General features: G+C 40.8%; 2 protein-coding genes across 4 annotated transcripts in view; one reads left to right on the forward strand and one right to left on the reverse strand.

Moving 5' to 3' along the window:
* Positions 1 to 1,302: 1,302 nt before the first annotated feature.
* Positions 1,303 to 11,634, reverse strand: LOC311017871 (putative beta-lactamase-like 1). Of its 3 annotated transcripts, none has more exons than XM_084016508.1 (7): positions 11,499 to 11,634; positions 11,198 to 11,338; positions 5,846 to 5,949; positions 5,610 to 5,763; positions 4,962 to 5,182; positions 2,506 to 2,611; positions 1,303 to 2,330 (listed from the first exon to the last, which is right to left on the reverse strand). In XM_084016508.1, the coding sequence occupies exons 2-7, from the start codon at positions 11,290 to 11,292 to the stop codon at positions 1,352 to 1,354; spliced, it is 1,659 nt and encodes a 552-aa protein (XP_083872634.1). In that variant the 5' UTR covers positions 11,293 to 11,338; positions 11,499 to 11,634; the 3' UTR covers positions 1,303 to 1,351. The 3 variants fall into 3 exon arrangements, with proteins under 3 accessions (XP_083872634.1, XP_083872632.1, XP_083872633.1); XM_084016506.1 differs by having other exon boundaries at positions 5,610 to 5,767; XM_084016507.1 differs by having other exon boundaries at positions 5,610 to 5,767; positions 11,198 to 11,352.
* An 11,977-nt stretch (positions 11,635 to 23,611) lies between these two features.
* The window catches only part of LOC311017870 (ephrin type-B receptor 2-like), a 58,253-nt gene continuing 55,751 nt past the window's right edge, over positions 23,612 to 26,113 (forward strand). The window contains exon 1 of the mRNA XM_084016505.1: positions 23,612 to 23,774. Within this exon, the coding sequence (XP_083872631.1) occupies positions 23,675 to 23,774 (100 nt within the window). The 5' untranslated portion in view covers positions 23,612 to 23,674. The remainder of the gene's footprint in view (positions 23,775 to 26,113) is intronic.

Here is a 26,113-nt window from a genome sequence, read left to right on the forward strand (position 1 = left end):
AATTCAAATGAAAAAAACAACGTTGAGGTTTATGAGTTTAGACTTTTTTTTACTGAAGAAATGACAAGTTTTTAATTTTTCAGACAGAGTAAAGTATCTGTTACCGTTGGATAACAGAAAAACAGGAAATGCTTTCGACTTCATGGGCTCATATCTTCCACTTTATAACTGTATTAAATACCGACTAATTAATTAACTACCATTAAATGAGTGTCATATAGATATAGATATGAGTACGAAGTTTTAGTCTGGTAAGTGCATTTGTGCTTCAACATGTCATGTGATTTGCAATTAAGCACATTGACCACACACGGCCCAGCTATATATAAGGTTTCTCCTGATCTATTTATACTGCATGTAAAAAACGGCATGTTTATTGCCCAAAACAGCATGGGATTATCATAAAATGATTATGTCTTTCAAGTGGAAAGTTGTGGGTGCCCAACGAAGCCATTCTCATTCACATATCTTCATGTGAGTGTCAACAGAAGGCTCTGAATATGGCCATTGTTCTCATTTTGAGTGCTGTTCTTAACATTATATTGATTAATGTTTCTATTGTTTTCTGCCTTGTGTAAATAATAAACCCAGATGTATTAACTATGGATTTAAGGCTTTTACAAGGACACCTACATGTTCTCTTGGTGTTTCACAGCTGATCTCCGCTGAGTCACCAGTTAACACGGTCACTCCTTTCATCCAAACACCGGTGGCATCGCTGGCTGCAAGCTATCAAATGTGTTGATTTCCACTGACCGTTTGCAGCAGCCACAATAAAGTCAAACCTCTGAGTCTATGTCCTGGTATTTGAAATACTGTGCATGACCGATAATGACTGTAATATTCCTAGGTTTCTCCACCAAATACATGTATCTAGGTAACGTGCATATGCATTCATACTGATGGTTACATGTACATTTTTACTTAATAGACAAGTAAAAGACATAACATCAACACATTGTTGTATTTCACATATTATTTTGTATCCTTTCTCTTTACTGGTCATAATAAATATTCACATGCTTCCCTGGTGAATTTAAACGTTGAAAACTTGACCACATGACATTTCAATCAGTCTCGTGTTTTTGCTCTTTCTGGGTCACTGTAGGCACTTAATGGTGGAAGAGGAATCCTGCTACACTGTCTAATCTCCAGACATTTATACACCACCGTCATCAGTTTTGCTCTGCTTGTCCTCGCTCAAAGAGTCCTTTGGATATTTGGACAAGAATGAATGATAGATGGAAGCAGAGGAGATTAAATAAATACAAGATCAGATTAACCCCTTTAAACTTAACCTAACAGTTGAAAACTGCCATATCAAGTTTCATATTAAACTGAATTTCAGTCTTTATGTAGTAAAGAATGGTCTGCCAGCCATCCTTGTGACGCCGTAAGTGTTGAGTCCTGGGGAATCAAACCCTGGTGACAAGCCTTTCTTGTTGAAGAGGTAAAAGTTGAACAGCTGTCTGTCCTGAGCCTCCAGGGAGACCGACGCACTGTTAACCTTCAGCTTGCAAGGGTACGGGCTCTCAAACACCACCCTGAACACCCTGTCCAACAGGTAATCCAGACGAATAGTTCGATACTTGGACAGGACAGTTGTGTCCACCTGTGGTCCAAATTGCTGCATTACCAGCACCCCGTCTGAGTTCGCTTTAATCTCATAGAAAGTCATATTCCTGTAAGTAAAGAAGCCCACATATGGAGCTGCATTGGGTGGCGGTTTGAGAGTTCGTCGAGCCTCTCTGTAAGCCCTCTCCACTGCAGGGATGAGATAGCTGTAGGCCTGGCTTACCAGGTCCTGGTGTGCAGGCCGAACCCCAGCCATTAGGACCACCAGTCCCAGTTTGAGCCGTGGCACCAGGGATAAGGTGGCGGCATAACCATCCAGGTCACCGTCCTTCCTCACCACGTCATAGCCAAACTGCTCGTTGATCTCCCAGGGTGTACCAGTGGAGTTGGCGAAGTAGCCAGTGTGGCATCGTAACACTGGGGTCACCATGGTGTTCAGGGTGTCCTGGCGGAGCAGGGTCCCGCCGTAGGCACCAAGAAGGGCCATCATGAGCTTGGCCATGTCAGCTGCTGTGGAATACATCTGGCCTGCAGGTCGGTACCAGCCCAGGTTGTAGAGGGGAGCTGGCTGGCCACTGCTGTACACACCCACAGCCATCTGCTTCTGAACGGCTGGAGTTATGTTGAAGCCAGTGTCCTCCATGCTGAGCCGCTCCAGAATGTTGTCTGACACCCAGCTCTCAAAATCTCTGCCAGTCACCCTCTGGGCCAAGACGTTGGCCAATAAGGAAAAGGCAACATTGCTGTAGTGGCATCTGAGGGAAAAGAGTCAGTAGTGATTGCAGGTTCCCTCTGGATACAAAATGCCAAAAGGACCTTTGTTCTATAAATAGACATCAACATCTTATTTCCTTTCAAACCATATAAATACACATAAGGTCTTAAGTCACTACAGTCACAAATAGAACAACACAGGAAGGAAACACCTACTTAGTGCCTGGGTCTGCGACCAGGACATCATCTTGTAACAGATTAAGGGCTGTCACTGTGTCGCCACTCCAAAGAAGATTAGTTGACCTTAATCTTCTGGGTAACCCTGTAAAAATATCAGAAAACCTTAGTGAGGACCTGAGCTGCTTTTAAAGAGGGGAATACTGTGGACTGACGAGAAATTGTTTCAGGATCCAAAACCTGAAGGCAAAACGAGTTGAATCCCCCCCGGAAAAAAAAAACTATGTATAGACTCATATAGTCATATTCCACTTCTGACCCACAGCTTGAAAAAAATGCAAATAGAGCTTCAAGAGGTACAAAACTCGTTCCAAAATGAGAGTGAATCTGTGGTTGCCTTACCAGACCAGGGGCCAACAACCACTACCAACAAATTCTACTCATTGTTTTTGTTCTATAGGTATTCATTTACTTATTTGTTGACTCAACATTCAGTTTCAAGAAATGCGTTTCCACAGGAAGACATTCTCAGGAAGACGATGTTGGTTAGTTGATCACTTTAGTCAAGAAAGACATCAGAGACTTCCATAGTCTTTTTATCTAGCACAACCATCAAGGTCAAACTTTGCACTTACAATGGAATATCTCAACATCGACTTGATGAATCGTCACAGGATTTTATACAGACAGTCATGGTTCTAGACAACGTATCCAGTGACTATTCCTCTAGCGCCATTATTATATTTTTTTCTTCAGAATGAAATGTCTGAAAGGAACCATAAGTGACAGTCAGATCATTAATATATCATCAATGGAAATGTAAAGATATTGTGAAGTAATATAATTCACCTACAGTTGTTCACATTGTGTAATGAAAATGTTTTTAGGGGTAAGACGGACCCAAATCTATTGTTCTATCTGTGCTAATTCAAATGTATGGTGATGTGTGAGCTCATTCTTCAATAGGCGATGCTGCCTAAACAATGTTATCACTTTGGCTGTGTTGGTGTCACATTGAATGAACACATGCAATGCAATTCAGCATTACAAAGCATCAGCTTGGCCCATTATCCAACTTGTACAGTCCCAAAGATGCTCTCGTAGCTCTCCTTAAATGAACACGTTTCAAAACACGCAACCTTTACTTTGAAGATGAGCTGACTCTGTTTCCATCCCTCGACTGCCTCGCTCCATTTTCAGTTTACAAGTTGGATAATGGAACAAGCTGATGCTTAGATGCACTGAAGTGTTTTGTCGTCTTGCGTCAACAGTGTTTAGGCAGCATCGGTACTGCAGAACGGGCTCACACACATCACCACACATTGAATCAGGACAAGTAGGACAATGAAATTGAGCAATACCCCAAGAGATTTTTCATTATGTGAACAACTGCAGATGAATTATTCTTCATGCAAAGGCCACGCAAGCTCAGGCATCACCATGTTGAGAGGCAATTCAATGCTCCCAAAGCTGTGGTATTATGCATCTTTAACAACTATTAGATGGATTACCTGTGGTTACATGTTTACCTCTAGATCAATTCTAATAACTGATCCTAACAGCAGGGCTTCCCCCTCCGTTAATCCCTCCGTTTCATTCTGAGCACACAGAGCTGATTAGCTCTATATCTGGACGGAGCTCAGTGTAAATATAGCTTCTCTCTCCGTTCATGTGAGCTGAGGTCAGCTACAGTGCTTGTGGCTGGTCGGGACGTGTCCTTAACGTGGCGATGTGAGAGTCTAGACCTACGCCTTGACACACTGCCGCTTGTAAGTTATCACATCGTAATAGGACACACGCATGGCTTTACGTAGTTTCCATGAAGCGCCGTCTCAGAGTCATCTCAAGACAGGGACAATGCACAATAAGACATTAATCTGCACAACAAGAAAAGATGGATTGTGCAAATGCCATACAGTGCTGCAGGAATGATTCCTAAAAGCAGGAAATGAGTCAGCATTCGTACACTTCTTGTTCCCCCGTCTCAAAGTCAATGTGTTGTTGGTTCGATGCCTGCAATAACGTCTGTGGTAAATAAAAATAATCAGGCTGGTAAATACTCCTCTGGTGAAGTAATAAAAGAGATGAGTAAACGTCATCACTGGAACATTAGTTTGCCTTTAGTTGAGTGGTGTCGACGTTAAGTCACGTGACCGTGGTGTAGTTGACTCTTCAAAAATCAGTGGTCTTCATTAGTTGAGATGAACAAAATGTGAAAGAATCATAAATATTTGTTTGCCACAGAGATTTCGTTTTTGTTGCAGTGGAATAAACCCAGAGCCAGAACCAGAGTGACCCAAACACCCTGTTGGACAACAACCATACGTCATCCCTGCAGCGGAGGCAGAGGAACCTGATGTTTTCTCATATTATCCATCTCATGTACTACTGTCAGAATTAAGTTTGAGTAAGAATGACAAAAAAGGTATTTCCTGTTTTGTCACATGAATGTTAATTTTCCATGTCCTTCGAAACATGGGACATGTTGTGGTTACCTGAGATCTGGCTGGCCATCCTGCGCAGGGTCAGTCCAGGAGAGCGGCTGCCCATGGTCCTGACTGTAGAGGATGCCGGTCCCCCGCTTTTCCCCAGCGGATGCTTAATAGTGAAGTTGTCTGCATATTTGTCCAGAGGGTCGTCCAGAGAGTCCACCAGGCCGTCCTCCCACATCTTGTACAGCATCAGTGTGGGGAAGATCTTAGACAGGCTTGCAATTCTGCAACCACAGTGATTAAAGTGAGTGCAACACATTGTGATTGATTCGACATATCCTGGTTTCATATGCATCCCCACCGCAGCTGCACAGATCACATTTAAGCTCTTCATTAACTGAGTGCTTTAGTCTCATTGATCACAGCTCCTATATGAAGCTTACTTAATACAATAAAGGTCTAATCCTAATTCGGACTCCGAGGCCTCAGATCAAATCCAATAGAAGAATTACACTGCAGGTCACATCATGTGATGACTGATCAGATGGAGCTGCTAATATTAAGGACTGGCTGGGCTTTGTTTAAGACCCATATTATTATTAACTAAGTATATGGCATTTAGACAAATCACTTCCCCTTTCTCATATCATATGTCATACTTGAAGTTAATCTCTCCCCGTTCCACACACTGTGTATGACTGTAAATCTCACCTGTACACAGTGTACTCGGTTGGTGCGGGTGAGGACGGGTCGCTGATGTTCTTCTTGCCAAAGTTTCCATTCCACAGAACAGAGTCATTTAAAACCACGATGGCTGATATCGCTGGCAGCTTGGTGGCGTGAATGCTCGACCTCAGGAGAACATCTATCTGTTCAGAGAGACGTCAATAAGACCAACGATAACTCGATCCACATGCTTAACAATTTGAAGAGTGACAGAGATCCACCTTTTCTAAGGCCACCCTCAGTGATGTGATGGGATGTTTGAGAGGCACCGGCTCGGGAAAGAGAGGGCATATCTCCTCCACTGTCGCCTGGGTTACACCCACTTCTGTGGGAAAAAGGGCAAATCATCACATATGAAACACAACTTATCTGTTACTGTTGTGGATATACACCCCAATAACCTTGTCCCCAACGTCACGTTCCCATACAACTAAACTGAATGCTCTATCACATTTCCAGGCAGATGTCATTTTTCCAGACCAAACTGTGGCAGTTTGAAAAGTTTGGGAAGAGGAAAGAAGAGACACACAAAACCTTAACGTTTAGTTGAAAAAACGTGTTTAGGTTTAGGAAGAAAACACCATGATTTGACTTAAAATTACTATCAAATTGAAACAAAAGAAAAGAAAAATACAACGCCTTGTTCTAACGGAACACTAACATTTCATTGTGTTTATGACCCGTCGACCCCCCAGACCGGGGGTTTTGATACATGGAGAGCAAACGTGATCCACAACTAAATATGATTCCCTCAGAAAATAATTAACAATGCCAGTTGTGTGGGAGCAGTATAACTGTTGAAGTAAAGAACATAATTTTCAGAAATAATAATAATAAAATATCTAGGGATGCCTAGTTCTCTATATAATATTGAACTGTATGGTATACCACAGTTCAATCCACACTTGTGAATTGAGGTATTTTCGGTTTTGCAATTTCGAAAACGTTTCCATCCTTGTATTTCTCTCTGAATTGGCTATTTCGGAGCTTTAGAGGAGCACATGAACGCAGCATGTGTAATTCCAGACTTCTAAAACAACAGAAAGGCATCGACGTGGAGCTGGCTAAAGCAGAGCTGAGCACTGACCTGGATAGTTGGACCCCTAACAGAGAGTTATCTCATGGTGCGCTATGTGTCCGAGTGGAGATGAAGAGCAGTACTGCAAACTTAAAACGGTGACTTTATGTTTATTTCAAATATCTACATTTACTTTTGAAAACGTTTACCCCCTTTTATCCCATACCAGTCATCAAGGCTAAGAAGCACTTTTGCATTTGAAAGTGTTACATTTTATTTATTTATTTTTTTACATATTTATTTATTTTATTATTCAATACACTTGAATGTGTCTTGATTTTTTAACAAATCTTAGCTTATAAGCAAAATAAAGAAATCATTTTGGAATATATAAGTAGCAATTTTTCTCCTTGCGCACAAAATATGTACGAGACAGAACCATTACCGAGGTACGTATTGAACCGTGGGCTAACTGTATTGTTGCACCCTTCGTCAATTCAAAAGATAACTAACACAGAGAACGTCTGATTCTGTGATAACTGCTCACTCAGTCAGAGGTGACATACCTTCCAGCAACTCATTATTCTGTCTATTGTTCACAGGCACGTGCGGGTGGGGGGGTGGATGCCCAAAGTGCCCTTTTGTCAAAGTGATTTTTTCCCCCTAAGAGTGTGTGTGTGTGTGTGTGTATGTGTGTCTGTGTGGCCCAAAATAATAATAAATAAAACAAAATAATAATAATTTAGATCTACCTTGGTCGGTCACATGATCCACAACGTGCCCTCACTCTGCCGTCACTGGCCTGACGTGCCCAGACATGCCCTGCTGCTAAACGCTAAGCTGTTGGAGACGGCCACTGTCTCGTGAAACCTCACTTTTTGACAGACAGGGAGTAAACAACTGGTCCGGTGAGTAGGTTTTGCAGCGGTATTCGTTTGTGCACGGTGTATTCTTGCAAGATGACTGACGAAGTGAAGTGAGCAATGAGCATTCTCTGTGTCGTCCAACTCTGCACACACACCTCTCACAAGTTAGAGCCGTTAGTTAAAGGAGAAATCCGGTCATTTTTGACCCCATTTCCGTTGTCCTCAGGGTCATCCCAACTTATGAGAAGCAAAAAACCAGACAAAAATTGAAGTTGCCTAGCCCGAGATCTGTACGTGCCTGGCAGCCTTCCAGACTCGCTCCAATGCTAACCTATTGGGGCACGTTATATCTGCTTTCCTGGGCCTCAGAAACCAATTCCAAGACCTATGCAACACAGGTTGGGTCCGTACGAGACACCTCGGCGCTCGTTTAGCTCAAATAGTGTTGCAAAACGAAATAAATATGTGTGTTTTAGCATGAAGTTACTCACCTCAAATCACCCTGTAGACATTAGCAGTAGACAGCCGAGTGCCTGTCGTCCCTCCCAGTCACCACAGAAACGAAAACGCTTAAATCCAGGAAGCTGTTATGTCCATATGTATGACTGTTACAACATAGCAACGATAGCTTACAGCTAACGTGCCGGGCGCTCGTCCGTCCCAGTCACCGCAGAAACGAAAACGTTTTCCTCGTAGTTTTGATTTTGTATCCATAAAGAAACGACCGAGGTGTGCAGTCGTCATGTCCGTAATAAATCCATGAAGCTGTTACGTCCATATGTATGACTATGTTACAACATAGCAACGATAGCTTCAGCTAGTAACGTGCCGGGCGCTCGTCCGTCCCACTCACCGCAGAAAGGAAAACGTTTTCCTCGTAGATTTCGTATCCATAAAGAAACGATCGAGCTGCGCAGTCGTCCTGTCCGTAATAAATCCATGAAGCTTTTATGTCCGTATGTATGAATATGTTACAACATAGCAACGACTGCTTACAGCTAAACAGTAGCCTGGAGCCAAAACAATGCAAGTCTTGCGCAAGTTCCCGTCTGCCGTCCTCACTCTGGAGCTGTTTTCAGCCAGTACAGTGAAACATCTTGGACAGTCGCGCGAGGGCCACTTTGATCTCACTCTGTTGATGAGAGACTGCAGTCTGCACACGCGACACGCAACTCCCACTCGTGCTGTCAACACAACTAGCCTACTGAGACTGCGCAAGATTTGTTGTCTTTGTAGCAGGTTCAACTGTCACACAGGCTAAGCAATCTTACTATGTAGGCTAGCGCTAGTTACACTGTCATATGGACATGACGGCACTGCTCGATGGAAAGAAGTTTTTCACTGTATTGGCTTGAAAACAGCTCCAGAGTGTGACTTGCATTGTTTTGGCTCTCGGCTACTGTTTAGCTGTAAGCAGTCGTTGCTATGTTGTAACATAGTCATACATATGGACATAACAGATTCATGGATTTATTACGGACAGGACGACTGCACTGCTCGATCGTTTCTTTATGGATACAAAATCAAAACTACGAGGAAAACGTTTTCGTTTCTGTGGTGAGTAGGAGGGACGAGCGCCCGGCACGTTACTAGCTGAAGCTATCGTTGCTATGTTGTAACATAGTCATACATATGGACATAACAGCTTCCTGGATTTATTACGGACAGGACGACTACACTGCTCGGTCGTTTCTTTATGGATACAAAATCAAAACTACGAGGAAAACGTTTTCGTTTCTGCGGTGACTGGGAGGGACGACAGGCGCTCGGCTGTCTACTGCTAATGTCTACGGGGTGATTTGAGGTGAGTAACTTCATGCTAAAACACACATATTTATGTCGTTTTGCAACACTATTTGAGCTAAACGAGCGCCGTGGTGTCTCGTACGGACCCAACCTGTGTTGCATAGGTCTTGGAATTGTTTTCTGAGGCCCAGGAAAGCAGATATAATGTGCCCCAATGGGTTAGCATTGGAGCGAGTCTGGAAGGCTGCCAGGCAGGTACAGATCTCGGGCTAGGCAACGTCAATTTTTGTCTGGTTTTTTGCTTCTTATAAGTCGGGATGACCCTGAGGACAACGGAAATGGGGTCAAAAATGACCGGATTTCTCCTTTAACCACACACCTGCTGTGGGGGAAAAGTATGTCAGGCTTTTTTTTTTTTTTTTGGTTTCTGTACGTTTCTCTTGTCATGGGCAAAGAGAGAGATATCATGTGTAATTTATACTGTCAAGCTGTTTTTTCCTATGTTTCTAGAGGCAATGAGGCCTGTTATTTCACTAAAACTATGCAATTTACATATTCACATAACTTTGGATTTTACAGTATAAATACAACAATAATAGAAGAATTAGAATTTTGATTTTCTCAACCTCTCATTTAACAAATTAAATATAATATGCATACAAATTATATAACTTTTAGAACCTTGCTGTCTTGCGCAAAGTCGATAGTCAAACTGAATAAAAGCACAAAAATATTTAAGTACATGATTTCTATATCATTTAATTATTTTTTACTTTAATAATTTAGCACTAGGAATAATAAATGGCAGATTATGAATGGATTAAATTTGTGGCTATACAGTACAATTTTTGAAAAGGTATGAAATGTCACTGTGTGTGTGTGTGTGTGTGTTTTATGTGCATCAGATTGTAGTTTAACGATCATATTTCATTCTGCAGAGATGCCTCGTAAGGAGAGGAGGTTAAAGAAAAAAACTAAATTTGTGCTCCATGTGCCCCCTTTTAACTTTGAGCACCTGCCCCTCCAAAGGTCTCTGCACGGCCCTGATTGTTCATAGGTTGTGTGATTAACAAATTGCTCAGCATTTCATGTTTGGCAGTTGATTTGATTAACTTCCAGCAGAAAAACTGACAAAAAGAGCCAAGTTGGTTTGTAAACATGACTGGGATAAGACGGACCTGTGTGATGAATGATCTGTCCATCTTGTACTTGACACGTTTCCTGTCTTATCCTTTTTTTCATAAATCAAATTCATTCCACTGTAGACTCCTTCTGCCTCAACCTCAAAACTATTTTGTTACATTTTTCAATGTATTATTATTATTTTTTAAAGTGATATTTGTTTTCCTGTCAATTTAAGAGTTGACACACTAACTCTGCTAGATCTGTTACGGGTATCTAAGACCTGTCTAATAATGCAGTACATTATACAGTCTAATATTAGACAGGGTTCTGCAGATTGACATATTAATTAAGGTGCTAAAAACACAATTTATAGTACTAAAGTTGGTAGGTAGTGGATACAGCCGTAGGGTACGCACTAGCTGTAAAACAATCATGTTGTGCTGTAAATGTGTTAACCTGCTTGCATTTCCCCGTCGGGTCATGAAGCTGAGTTGTTTTTATGGTGTGACAGTCAGACACCCTGAACACTGAGCCAAATTCACGTTTATGGTCTATCTATGCTGAAACATCCAGCAGTGCTTAGCTCCACTTCCGCTCCTCCTGTCTCCCAGCAGGATTTAAACCCTGCTTTAATCCTGCTGCTACTATTTCCAGCTTTGTGTAATCCTGCTGCACCTTCTGCAAACGAGCAATTACACCAAAGAGGCTAAGGAAGGCCCGGGTCCAAAAGTAGCCGCAGGTTGCAAAGTCATGCTGTATGTAAAAGTCCATGTGTGGGAGGGGAGGTCGTAAACGTGTGTTGGCCTGATGAACGCTACCTGTCTTCAGCTTGGGCATCCTGTACTGCCATATGAAGCAGAAGGTCATGACCACGGAGAGCAGGAAGAAGACGACCATACCCAGCATGGTCCATTTCACCTTCATCTTGTCCACCGGTTGTTACGGGCAGCAAATGCAGTCTAGAAAACAAGATCTTAGAGTTTGTTAAACAGAATGAGCACCTCCACATGAAGCACGAAGCTCTTCGGCATGTTTTTCATAACGAGTAAGACTTGCTTTTCCACTGAGACGGAAAGGTTATAAACACAGCTTTCACAAACAGCAGATTATTTATCTTACCAAAGGTAAGGAAAACAGGCCTCAGATGTCTCTCATTGTCTTTGAGTCACTTTTCATCTTCAGACTGAGAAAATCCACAATTTCCTTTCCTGCGAGGTCCACTGGGAACATGCCAGTCAGCTCTGCTGCTCCTGAGCATTCACTGACTACGAAGCATTACCTACATGCACTTAATCCAGATGAAGGGCTGACTCTAGTACCACTCCAGTGTGACATCATAATCTGCTGGGAGCCAACTGTATGGGCAGCCGTGGAACGGAAACCCGCAAAGCACTCGTTCTCAACAATCAAATCACTATCATGCTCTGGGGTTAATTCCATGCATGCATCACTCATCCACCGCTGGATGGACTTCATCTCCACATCAGAGGGATGGGGGAGGGTTAAATGACATGTGGAAATCCAAATTTAACAGATATGAACAGACACGGGTCACGTCACGAGAAGCCATGTAGAGCCTGGATGGTTCCTGCAAGGGAACACTTTTTACAGTCCAATTGTTTCTGTAAATGTGTCTTCACACTCTGATTGAACCAATCTACAGGACAGTAACTGTGATTAATGTCCATTCATAGACCTGCAGCTTCTCTAATGGAGAGAGTAATTAGATACGCTATCACTTTAAGACACATTTACATCATCAGGTTCGAAGCATGCAGCTTTAATGTGTCTAAAAGTTATTACAGTAACTCTTGTTTAACAGAGGAGAATGGAAGAAGACCATGTCTGCTGCTTTTAACTGGTTACTAGCTGGACTTCCTTACTGGTTGTTGTGTCATTCTAATACAGTACTAAAAAGATGCAAGTGCAAAGATTTTTTATGCTTCTCCTGTACACTTAGACTGCAAATAATCCTGCATCTCCAGTGCACCTCCCAAAAGATTTCCTAACGTTGATTCAGACATTCTAAAGTAAAGGTCCACTTTTAACTGTATTCATGGCTTTCTTCAGTGACTGGAACTGATCATTGAAGAGTAACTCAACCCTAAATCACTCCTTTCAGTTCAAGACCAACATATTTGGGTATGTATTTGTGTTGATTGATTCGTCCGGTCCAAATATTGACATATAAGTGCATCATTTGAATTCTACATGTCTTACAAATGTGCATAACCGCTGCCCTCTACTGGTTGAAAGCCATCTATTGCAACATAATTTGCAATGCAGTCGCATTGTGGTAGAAAAAAGGCAACCATCAGACCGACTGGACTGATGAAACAATCTTGAATTCTCGTTGCTGCAGCTCATTTTATGTCAGTTTTCTCTCGGTTGTCACACACAATTATAAATCAGCAATGGCATTGATAACTGAGTAACAGCCATAGCCTCAAACCTGCATTCTCAGGAGGCTGTTTTACAAAACACAAACTTACTTTTCACTTTCTGACACAGTTCAGCTTCACCCACAAACACATCATCACTGTTTACAAACACAATAAGGTTTAAGTCTATGTAGGCAGCTTTAGTCCTTTAGTCACCAACCATCAATGGCCGCTGCCTTGCCTGTAACACCAACGTCTCCAGTCTCTGCAGCCTGTGGACAGAAGTTTGCATGCAATCACTTTGCACTGTATTTTTTTTTCTGACTGTAAATGGACCATAATGTACTAAATGAACATCATGCTGGATTAAAGAAGACTTGAAACTGGAGATGCGACCATAAACTCATGTTTACAATGTTCACTGAGATAATACATCAAGTGAAGATTGGGGTCCTGTTGGGTGGGCAGTCAGAGCAGGATTCTCATCATTTGGCCTGCAGGGCCCCTCAGACGAGCTGCACCTGCCTCCCTTTATCCTCCTTCTCATGAGGATGAGAGGACGTAGTACTCCTCACCCGTCACCCTTCAAGTTTCACATTATTTATAGTTTTATGAGAAATAATTAGAGAGAAGCAGTCATCAATAGATCTCAGGCAATGAAAATCTTCATCACAAGTTCAAAAGAGCATTGATATAAAATAAAATAATATAAATTTGCATTGGACAGGAATTGCAAATCAATAAACTGAATGTAGGAATGGAGGGATGTAATTATGTGTAATGCGTAAGTTATGTATAAAGAGGTGGTTAGGGTTTGAATTATGCTCCACCCACATAAAGCCCTGAATTGTTAAATAGATGTACAGGTTAATGTGAAAATACACAGAACTAGAAAAATAAAATATGTATTAATCTCTTTGATTAGTTATATATTTTTTAGAAATTTGTTTCATATTTAATTATTTCCCAATGTATTTTTTTCTGTTTACATGTATTTTAGCTTTGAATTATTTCCCTATTATAAATTATGTATTCATTAATTTCTATTTTAATAATTTCTCTTTTTATTTACTTCTGTATTTGTACACCCCTATGTAAATTATCTCTGGAATCTCTCTGTCCTGTCCAAATGAAGGCAAAAAGGCCAAAAAATGACTTTAATTTTTTTTATATATCATTAAAACAAATACAAATATTTTATTATTAGGACAAACTATTAAATATGAAAATAAATTAATAGAAAATAAGTACCTGGTCAAATAAATATATACATTTTATTTATTCAGTTTTCTAATTCTGTGCATATTAATTCATGTTCACATTAACCTGTACATGTATTTTATTATTGAGGCTTTTATTTGTATATTTCTTTCTTAATCATGTTATTTATTCGTTTATTTATTCATTACAATGTCAAATTTAGTAGTAGTTTCAGTCGCTCTGTTCACAATGTTCCATGAACAAGTTGCCTCCTACTGATGTCTTGTGTGCAGTTACCTCTCCAACCACTAGGTGGAACTGTAGACTATAAATACGTCTGAAAAAAACGCTATAGCATTTCTGCTTCATGAACAGGACACAAACACATTTTTTTTTCATTATGAATTATACACTCATAACTCATCACCTCACATAATAAGGAAACGCTGTTTCAACATTTATCTTTCTTTTTAATATTTTGGGGTTAAAAAATGACCTGTGGCTCAGTTATCTAACAGAGATGGCACTTAATTCACTGAGAGAAGGTTTTATGTGTAACTGCTAAGGATTGCAGAAATGCATTTGTGCCCCTGTGTGCTATTTGGACAACAAAATGATGAGTCATTAGTTATTAACCATAATCCATAACGTGTCAACATGTGGCTTCTATTTTACCCCATCTTTATCAACACAACACAGGCACAGCATTCAAACAGCACAGTTTGAAGAGGGATTACATATCAGAACATATTCAATAATACATTCACCAAAATACCATTGAACATGGAACATGTCATTTCCTACTGAAATTGTGCTATTTATAATTGTTGATACATATATTATTTTTACAACTATTTTGGAATAACTTTCTCTTTTATTCGTAACATTACTCATGAACGTTTCATTATTTAATAAATAACTTGTCATTTTGGAAACATGTTACGTCTGTGTGACATTAAATGTGTGACAAAATCAATCATTTGTGTTGATTGACAAAATTTCATGTTCATGTTCTTCATCAGTATTTGCTCAATTGTTTTGTTAAACTACTGTTTTCAAGGTCAAGAATACATGTCATGCTTAAACGCACTGATCATCTGAGCAGAGACAAACTGGCTGATTTCAGTGCAACGGCTTCATTTATGTAATACATCGCCATCTTGGACTTTCAGTGAAGGAAGTGATCATATTTAGACTATGGAGGAGCAACGGGTGGATCTGACACAAGCACCAGACGCAGCACCCTCACTGGATCTGGATCCATCTGGATTCTGGTGTGAAGCTGCTAACAAAGTTAGCTTCTTAATTCAAGGTCAACTTTACAGCTAATTGTTAAAGTCATCTTAACTGCATTGGTAGCATGGTAGTGACCGTTCAATCAGCAGGTAGCCCCGCCCCTAAAGCATCCCCTGCTTTCTGGTCTGTTGGACTCTAAATGGACCATAATAATCAAAGTGTTTTTATTGAGTTTTCAAAAAGTATATCATTCATACAGAAAAACACAAACTCAAGTCCTACAGCACAATGTAAGACTAAACTACGAAACAATAACACGACATACCATACTGGAACCAGACATACCCAGACAAACAAAAGGGGGGGGGGGGGGGGGGGTAAAAAGCTGCCAGTTATGTTGGAGCAGACGGAAACTCATTTTCAAAATAGGAAATAAAAGGCTGCCAGACCTTGGAGAATTTCTTGGTGTTGCCCTGTATAGTAAATCTAAGATGTTCGAATTTGAGGTGTGCCATCACCTCTTCCACCCATCGTTAATGAGAGGGCGGTGTTGCCTTTATCCAGTTAAATAGGATCAGTCTCCTAGCCAACAGTGAGGTGAATGCTATTGCCTTCCTCTGAGAGACTGTTAGTTGAGTTTCCCTCGGTGCCACACCAAAGATGGCTGTCAGAGGCACTGGCTCTATATCTTTGTTATAAATGAATTAGAACGTTCTAAAAATTTTGGCCCAGAACTCTTTCAGCCTGGAACAAGACCAGAACATGTGGCATAAGTTGGCTGGCACCTGTTTACATCTGGGGCAAGTCGTATCGGCCCCCTGCTACATTCTTGCCAATTTTTCCCTTGACAAGTGGAGTCTGTGTAACACCTTGAACTGTATCAATCCGTGTCTCACACATACAGAAGAAGAGTGTACTAGTTCCACTGCCCCTCCCCAGTCAACCTCCGATATGTCCAGCCCCAATTCTTCCTCCCATTTCCTTTTTACACCGTCCAGGGAGGGGGAAGCCACCTTCTGAATATCCGCATATAGCGTGGAGACTGTCCCTTTAGCAGTCGGATCTGTGTCCATCAGCTCGGCTATCCATCCGCTTTGTGGGTGCTCGAGGGAGGGGCTGAATGTCTTTTTCACAAAGTCTCGAACCTGGAAATATCTAAAGTAATTAGTCTTGGAGGAGATTCCATAGTCCTTTTCCAGCTGAGCAGCAGACATAAAAATACAATTTTTAAAAAGATGTTTGACACATTAAATGGACCATAATGTACTAAATGAACATCATGCTGGATTGAAGAAGACTTGAAACTAGAGATTGAGACATAAACTCATGTTTACAATGTTTACTGAGATAATACATCAAGAGAGAAGTAGGACCATTTTCTCATAGACTTCTATACAACCAGACTTCTATTTGCAACCAGAAGAGTCGCCCCCTGATGGCCGGCAGAGAGAATGCAAGTTTGAGGCATATCAGCATGTTCTTTGAAGTGCTGCTCTGTCATTTAAAATCAGATCCAGCCGACGGTGGTCAACAGTCCAAATATGGTCACTTCCTTCTCTAGTTGCAAAAAAAAAATTGAAGAAGACGGGTCGTCGAGTAGTTCACAAACCAACGGGTGACGTCACCATGACACACCCACTTCTCTGAGACAGTCTATGGTTTAAACTGGTGTCTGCAGTGATTATAGAGACGCTGCTCTGCTACATCAACTCTACCACTGCCCTTTAGTACAATTTAAAAATTTGATTGTTGACAATATGTATTTTACCAGAGTAATATTTTATTTATATATTATTATACTTATATTGTTATACTTCTACTCCATTTCATCAAACATTCTTTTTTAATCATGTGTTGTTCCTCTACATACTGTGAGATAATGTAATTCAAATTCACCCCGCCTATACCAAACGCAACATTAAACAAATCAACATTGTGAAAATAAATAGAAATTCTTCAGAAATGGGCCCTTCTGCATAATGAATACTTTTGGTACTTATGTATATGTTGATGCTAATTCTTGAAGTATAATTTTGAGTGCAGAAGTGTATTCCTGCACTGTGTGTACTGGTGTAACTGAAGGGGAATTAGTGATTACCTCCTCCACCTCGGTTAGCTCAGACTGGAGCTCCGTCAGTGAGCAGCCGCAGAAGGCCACCAGCTTTACTGCTCAATCTATGACCCACAAGTCAACACAGATTACGTCTGATTGGATCGCTGATGGCGCGTCTGACCTACAATATGCTGCATTCCCATCGCCATTTCCCTGGGCTAATGTTTCCATGGAAACAAGGCCTAGGCTTCTCTAATCTGTTGTTTGCAACCCTCACTCATCTGGAGGAAGACTGGATTCCTTTCTGTCAGGCCCATATTCTTCTGCTCTATTTCCTCACCCAGCTCTGATGTCTCTCCTCCTCTCTCTCTTTCTCTTAGGCTCTCTCTCTCTCTCTCTCTCTCTCTGTCCCCCTTTTATATGTCTCCCCCATGTCTATCTCCCCCCTTCTTCTCCCCCCCCCCCTCTGTCTCTCTTCCCTCCCTCCTTGTCTCTGTCTGTCTTTCTGTCTCTCCCTCTCTTCTCCCCCCGTTTCATATATCTCCCCCTCCTGCCCCCCCCCTTTTCTATATGTATATGCATATCCCTCTCTCTCTGTCTCCTCTTGTTTCTCTCCCCCTCCTCCATCTGTCCCTCTCTCCCCTTCCTCTCTTCCCTCCCTCCCATTGTCCTCATCTTTGTTCTGTGTATTCCTCCATGTCTCTTTGTCTCTCTCTCTCTCCCTCTCTCCAATCCCTCTCTCTCTCTCTCTCTCTCTCTCTCTCTCTCTCTCTCTCTCTCTCTCTCTCTCTCTCTCTCTATCGTTTTCATTTCAAAGGCTTTATTGGTAAGATGTTGTAGGTCAAACGTTGCCGAAGCAACGGGTCACATTTAAATTATAGGATTTGAACAGTGAATAATGAAATTAAAATAATAATAATAATAATAATAATAATAACAACAACAACAACACATTACAGTGAAATAGCTGTTGCTCTGACATGCAGCGTCCCATTAAGTCCCATTAATGATTATTATTATTATTATTATTATTATTATTATTATTATTATTATTATTATTATCATTATTATTATTATTATTATTATTATTATTATTATTACTATTATTGTCTGTGTGTGGAGATGTGCTTTAAACTCATTACTAACTCTTCTTAGTTCAGGGGTGGTGGATGAACACAGCACTTTCGTCCAGGCGACTGGTGTTCGTGTCATGCGCAAAACTAAAAGTTAATGTTGACATTTCACCAGAGTCACTAGAAAGTAAACATTAACAAATGGTTTTGTTACCTTTACTTGACTTCCTGTGAAGACAGAAGTTTATTTTGAAAGGACACTATGGATGTAACAAATCACTCCGTCCCAACACCTTAAGATCTACAGTAGAAGGGTTCCTAGTGCAAACTCCAATGTCAAGTGGTGGTGATGTGATTTGGATTAGGACTGAGAATGTGGGTTAGGTGTTGGATGTTGGAACCACCTGCGACTTTTCCACCCGTTCTGACACGAGAGCATCAGTGGGGTCCAACACTGATGTTGGCTGATCAGGTCTGGCTCCCAGTCAGTGTTTCACTTCATCCCAAAGGTGTTGGATTGGGTTGAGCTGCAGGTCTGACACAGTTCTTTCACACTTTGAAAAACAGTGTGAAAAACCGTTGAACTTTGTACTGAAACATTGTCGTGCTGAAACAGGAAAAGGAAAAACAAGACACAAGCTGTGAAAAAACAGCCAGTTAGTGGAAACTGAGTGAACATTATTTTGACAAACTAAGTAAAACACTTAATAATAAGCACAAACTCAGTTGTATGAGGCAACAGATTTGTATTTAAATAAATATCTGCCAGTAATCCATCACTGAAGGAGGCAACACAACGATTAAGCCGACAACCAACTGATCAGAGTAATGCAATATTTATAAGTTTGCGAACAGGGTCTTTGTGGCAACATTCCTGCTTGTTCTCTATTGTACACACACAAAAAAATGGAACTGTGCTCACAACTGTGAAAACGTAAAACTAACATATCAAATAACACACAAACAGTGAAACTACTACTTACTAATGTATGTCTCTGTATATTATTAACACTCTCACTCTTATCATGTAAGCATAAGTAGAATCATATCAGTGGTCTTAATCCACACTGAAGAACATTCTATGAGAAATACTGATAGATTTAATTTGGTTTCATATTCAGATTTTATTGGCTTACTCTGTATCAATCTATGATGCTAACAATTAATAATTTCATAATTTCTTAATGAATTGATAATTTCTCCTCTTCCAGTCTTTTCTCCCCTCTTTATGTACTTGGTATGATACATGACAATTCTACGTTTACGGTGATTTAGTATTTGTACTTTGCTACTTCCCACCTCTGAAAAAACATCATATTGCATCTTTAATGTTTGGGAAGAATAAAATGCAACCTGAATAGTTCTTAGGATCTTTTTGGCAGAATGAATGTCTGAATATTGTTTTCATTAGTTCATCTCTCTCTGAAGAGGACACAGTGTTCTCTGGCTTTACAATCATTACCATAACAATTTCCATCTCTACTGTATGGTAGCTGAGTCTGAACATTGTTAATATACATCTTTGTTTGGGCTTTTTAATGCTGACAAGGCAAAACTATTCACTCTTCAATAAAATACAACAATCTCATTTGGTGCTGGATGATGACATTTTGCCAATATTTAATGGATCTATTTTGTTTACCTTGTCAATTGTTTTTAGATGTGTTTTGGAGAGGTGAAGGAGTCAAGGTATATATCTTTGTTATAAATTATGCAACCAACATTATCTTACCAATTGTCTTATTCATTTCTAGACATCATTTTCAACCATTAATCCGAAGTACCTTCCAGAATATACAGGATATTCTAGCTTCCACATAATCAAGTAACAGAGTCCATATCTGATCAAATGGACCAGTTTAACCTCTGGACCAGTATGTCAGATATTAAAGGGTAAAAGATTAACTGCAGCATGCTTTTACATGCAGCATATGTTACCACATTCATCCATTTTTAATTTGTAGGTGTGGCATACGGAACGAAAAAGTGGTTCAAAATCTAATTATTTATTCAAAACCACTTTTAGCTTTGTAACTACTTCCCCCAGAGATGCTGGATATGAAAAAAGGTCCAATAGTGTGTGTAAACTGACAACTTCCTAGTTACACCTTACATGAGGTTACATGAGGTTGGTTTGCCTCATACCTGGCCAATCGAGAGCAACGTGTTAAAATAAACACAGAACTCTCAATGCCACTTCAGTCGACAATGGGTGTTCCACAGGGATCCATCCTGGGGACTCTGCTGTTTAGTCTGTATATCAACGACCTACCAACATGCTGTCAGTCAGCAAACTGACAAATGTATGCTGACAATACAGTCTTATACGCACCAGCTAGAACACCAGGTGCAGCAGCAGAGGTCCTGACCAAGGAAATGGAGGGAGTATCCCAATGGCTCAAAGATAACCACCTGACACTTAACATCAAAAAGACTGTCTCAATGTGCTTCTCTATAAGAGGTAAAGCCAAATGCACCATTAAAATAGGCCAAGAGGCTATAGAGGAAGTGGATGAATTTACATTTTTAGGTATTATTTTAGACTCACAACTTAATTTCAAAAAACATGTTAAGAAACTTTGCAAGACTGTCCGGACAAATCTGAACTGCTTCAGAATGATAAGACATCACATCCCGGTCAAGGCAGCTTTATTGTTCTTTCATGCAATGATACTCTCTCACTTATCATACTGTATTACTGTATGGCGCCAAGCCTCCCAGACAACCGTCAAACCACATCATTATACAAACAGGCACTGAAAATAATGTCCATTTGTCATGAAAACAAAGGCAAGGAGCGCGGCCACAAGGGGAGCAGTGGGTGGGAACTTCTTTCGGCGAGTCATGTTTTTCAGTAATAGGAACCCGCTTTTGGAACAACTTACCGATAGAACTAAAAACACAAACAGAACTGAAAACATTTAACAGTAAGGTAAAACCCTGGCTGAAAGTAAACCAGGGTTGTGACCACTAAGACACACGCACACACACACACACACACACACACACACACACACACACACATACACACACACTCTATTGTCTATGTTATACTGTACTGTCTGTGTTGATGCCTGGCTGTTCGCATAGGTGAGAGTCTGCGGGCGGTTGGGTATCTGGGGGTTGTGTCGTACGTGATGTTATGTTTTGTTGTCTGTGTTGTTGTGTGTGTGTGTGTGTGTGTGACTGGCTGTTCGCATAGGTGAGAGTTTGCGGGCGGCTAGGTATCTGGGGGTTGTATCGTATGTGATTTGCTGTCTGTGTTATTGTATTGGTGTTGTGACTGGCTGACCGTATAAGTGAGAGTTTGTGGGCGGCTGGGTGTCTGGGGGTTGTGTACGTGACTTATTGTTTGTGATGTTCCTATGTATGTTGTGGTTGTTCTGTTGTGTATGGTTAGGGTATGAACACTAAAATTACCCTTGATGTTTTGTTGGTCTCTATGTGTATAGAGAGGTGTTTGCACACATATACTACACTTTTTAGAATACTTTTAGACTACAACATGTTTTTAGAAAGGTCTGACCAGGGACTGGGGTTGTAAGGCTAAATGGTTGTAGAAACCTTTTATGTAACACATCTACAGACATTGCTATGGCATTGATTGTGATAGCTATGTATGTAATAATGTGCGCTGCATTGTCCCTGACAAATAAACTGATAAATACAAATAAATAAAAAAAAAACAGAGCTTACTTCTTTGGATCCATCCTATTTCTGAGTTAAGGGGACTTCTGAAAAACGACATAGAAAGTAGTGTTGTTGCTCTGTTACATTAAGAGATATTATTAACATCCTCCCATAAACCTTCTGTAGCTTCATCTGTCTCCACCCCAAGAACTTAAGTTTGCAAGACTGCAGTCTATACTTGTAAAGGGCCTTCCAGCGTTGTCTTACTTTACATCTATTGCTAAGTATTTTATAGAGTCATTACTAAGTTAATGACATGCTTCACCTCCATACATTTAGATGGGTTGAATTTTAGTCAGATTTTAATGGAGCTTATTACGTAAATTCCTCATGCGAGGAGCAATCTCTAGTTTCAAGTCTTCTTCAATCCAGCATGATGTTCATTTAGTACATTATGGTCCATTTAGAGTCCAACACAATCCATTTATATAATTTACATGGCGACAAGAACTGTACTGTCTGTGCAGTGTGTTTTGATTTACAGTGATGTTTTTTGTTTTGTTTTGCTTTGTTTTTATATGTTTTAATTTAATTTTAATTTATTTTAATTTTATTTTTTGTTATAATGATGCATTATTATAATTGTATGCATGTGTCGGACCCCAGGAAGAATAGCGGCAGCATTTGCTGCAGCTAATGGGGATCCTAATAAATTAAACTAAACTAAACTAAACTAAACTAAACTAAACTAAACTAAACTAAACAGACCAGAAAGCAGGGGATGCTTTGGGGGCGGGACTACCTGCTGATTGACAGATAGCTACCAATGCAGTTAGATGACTTTAACACTTAGCTGTAAAGTTGACCTTGAATTATGACGCTAACACATCAGAATCCAGATGGATCCAGATCCAGTAAGGTTGCTGCTCGAGGTGCCGCTCTACTGCTTGTGCTCATCAGATCCACCTGTCGCTCCTCTGCAGCAATATGGTCACTTCCTTCCTGAAAATGGCTGAAACATAAACCAATGGTTGACATCAGGATGACTTTGTCCACTTCTTACGTACAGTTTGTGGAAACACATTTTTTTTTTTTAAGTGTGATGAGTGATAGCAACAGGCTAATATCATATAGGCTACTGATAAATTGCTTAAAATGGCAGCTATTCTATTAAATGGTCGGGCTGGTCAGCACAAATGAAAATTAAATTAGGTGCTTCATGATTAAAGTCATGTTGTGACTGTATTCATAAATAATGTGTGTAAATGTATTCATTAATGAGACCATAACCTTTTGTTTGCTCCTAAATGCGACATAGGGGGCTGCTAGGACATCAAGCTCCCTAGGGGCTGAATGTGCTAGCTCCACCACTGTTACTGAGAAACTGGACAGAGAGAAAAGTGTGCCAACCAGCCCCGGTCTCCCCTAGACCACAAGCCAAGTTCTCGTTTAGTTTAGGATGATGACTAAATGTACCGTTGAATAACTTGACACCTAAGTAATCTGTGGTTCCAGGTGAACCCTGCAGTCAGCCGAATGCCGGTGTCCCGCGGAATTTTCCTCCCCCTCCTTTTGGTTTCGCCCAAACTGGCCCAGGCAGCAGCTCCACAGCCATTATTATCCCTCTGCTGCTGTTGCTGATGATGAGGAGGAGGATGAGGAGGATGCTCAGCAGCTCTGAATGAATCCACAGTCAACGAGCCGCTGCTGGACGGCTGCGCGATGAACGCATTGGCTTGTGACAGGCCGGTGCCTGGAATGACTCTGATTATGGATATCTTATATTTTCTATGGATACTGCCGACGGTGTGGGCTGTCGAAGGTAAGCCGGCGCTTAAACTCTTGTTTCTGTGCGGATCGAGTGTTTGCGTGGATGGCGCGGTGCGCGGCAGAGCTCACTACTGTCATAAACAGTAGACTGTTGGATCCACCGGGGAGGACTCGTGTGGAGAACACCGGAGTAGTTAGCGGCGATACAGCTCACTGGAGCCGACTGTGAAACACGGAGGCTGCAAACATGTCTGTAGGCAAGGCTGGAATTAATCTGCTTCTCTGGCTTTTCCTCTATTTGACATCATTAAAGGCCGCCGGGGACATTTATAAGAGCAGGCGCGTTGTCTCCAATCTGATCTCCTGGTATTATTATTATTATTATTATTATTATTATTATTATTATTATTATTATTATTATTATTATAGATGTTATTGTTCACTTTGAGCCGGTTATGAAACATGGCGAGTCTGCAGTTACACTGAATGCCTCTGCAACATGTGTGCTTATAGTCGATACTGGATGACATACATGAAAGTCAAATTCTAGGGAAAAGCACAGAAAGAGTGCTGATGAACTGGTGAACCTCCAGGGTCCAGAACAGATGAGACCATTTAGCAAGTCGAGATTAAAGCACTGATGTATAGCATAATAATTCCCTATGGATAAGTCACAAAACCAAATATATAGTCGTATTATTTGTTTGCCTACTTGAGCTCTGCAGCATTACTTGATGTTGTGAGTCAGGATGCTGAGCACACAAACGAGCCAACACAATTGTGTGTTCAATTCTCGTTTCCAAAGATGCCACATCTGTCTGGTTGGGGAGATGATGATGATGAGGCCTGTCATAGTAATTATTGTATCTTCTTATCGTACCATATATTGAAGCGGCCTCCATCATTTATGTTGTCGACTCATCGTATCGTAAGTAGATATGAACATGATAATTTTTACGCTAACGACTCATCATACCGTAAATGGACATGAACATGATAATGTTTATGCTGTTTATGTTTATATAATGGCTTGATGCAGCCATAAAATACAATGTGAAGATTGCATTCTTTTCAAACATTAGTGGTGGGAATCGTAAGTGACCTCACGACTCAATTCAATTACGACTCCGGGAGAGTCTAGATGCGTCGCGATGCATCTTTATTTTATAATGAGAATTTTCCTTCAAATCTTGCAAACCAATTCATGTTTGTATGATACAGTTGATGTGCTACATTACTTATACAATGTGGAAGATTGCCCCAAAAAAATAGATGACTGACTTTACTGCATCGACAAAGCATTGTGATGCATGACAGAATGGATTATTTCTTCCACCTCTAGTAAACATCATATAGCCTAAATAAGGTGTTGCAACAAGGTAATTAAAACACATGTGATTCTGCTAGACACTGATGTCCGATGATTTTGACAGCCTTCAAGCTTCCCTCAATGGAACAAAGGAGAAGGATGTTGTGAGCAGAAGTTAGTGAAGTCCAGATCCACTGCTGTTGTGAAACACCTGTCGATCAGAAAACCAATATTGTGCCAATGTGCCTTAGTTTGCAATATGTTCACATTTAGCCTACAAAACATAGACATAGCATGTAATTATGTCTCTGCTAATTAAATATTAATGATGACAGAAACCGAGAACGGGTTGGTACATGACAATGCAATTCTAAACTAGACTAAAACTTTTTAGATGATATGGAAAAACTGACAATGCAACCTTTTTTTTGCGATATCTATAAAATGTACAGGAAGAGTCACCCTAAGTTTACATTATAAAGTTAGATGCCTCAATGTGGTGCACTGAGAGCAACATTTAGAGGCTAGAGAAACAATCAGGGGCTCTAGTAAACACATTGGTTGTATAAATATGAATGGTGATGACATGGCAAAAAAAGTCACCCCAGCCCAGCATGGTAAACAAGATGGCATTTCTGGAGAGCCCTCACACTGAGGAGCCCGGGTTTGGCCCCATCCATCCCAGCAGGGAGAGAAGGCACAGCAGGTACGACGTCCAGACAAGAGGTTTTGTAAAGCTCACAGCTGGAGCCACCTTCACCTGGGCCTTTCTAGGCCGCTCACCAACTCAACGTTTTCAACTCAAACTGGACTCAAACTCACACAGGGCTCCTCTATGAGGCAGGGCTGGGGAAACAGGAAGGAGCCACTTTAAAGGTCCCATCATTTCAGTTTGCCTTGTGCCTCAGTGGTGCATATTACAAACACATTTGTCATTCATCAAAGTGCAACAAAACAAAGTCATTGTCAGAGGCGATCAGAGTCCCTGCATCTGCTGACGGCTGCTGTTCCTGCTGGCAGAGAAGTGTCCTCTAACTGCAGTTTTTAGCTGTGTCAAAAATGCTTATGGGTCATTTTCCATT

Source organism: Eutrigla gurnardus (assembly GCF_963514095.1).
Source record: "Eutrigla gurnardus genome assembly, chromosome: 8".
In the NCBI taxonomy this organism is placed as follows: domain Eukaryota; kingdom Metazoa; phylum Chordata; class Actinopteri; order Perciformes; family Triglidae; genus Eutrigla; species Eutrigla gurnardus.

Coding starts and splice junctions, on each gene's coding strand:
- LOC311017871 (XM_084016506.1), bottom strand. CDS start 11,303: ATGAAGGTGAAATGGACCATGCTGGGTATGGTCGTCTTCTTCCTGCTC. Junction 5,183..5,609: donor ACCGAGTACACTGTGTACAG/GTGAGATTTACA, acceptor CTGTGGTTGCAG/AATTGCAAGCCTGTCTAAGA. Junction 2,331..2,505: donor GTCGCAGACCCAGGCACTAA/GTAGGTGTTTCC, acceptor CTTTTCCCTCAG/ATGCCACTACAGCAATGTTG.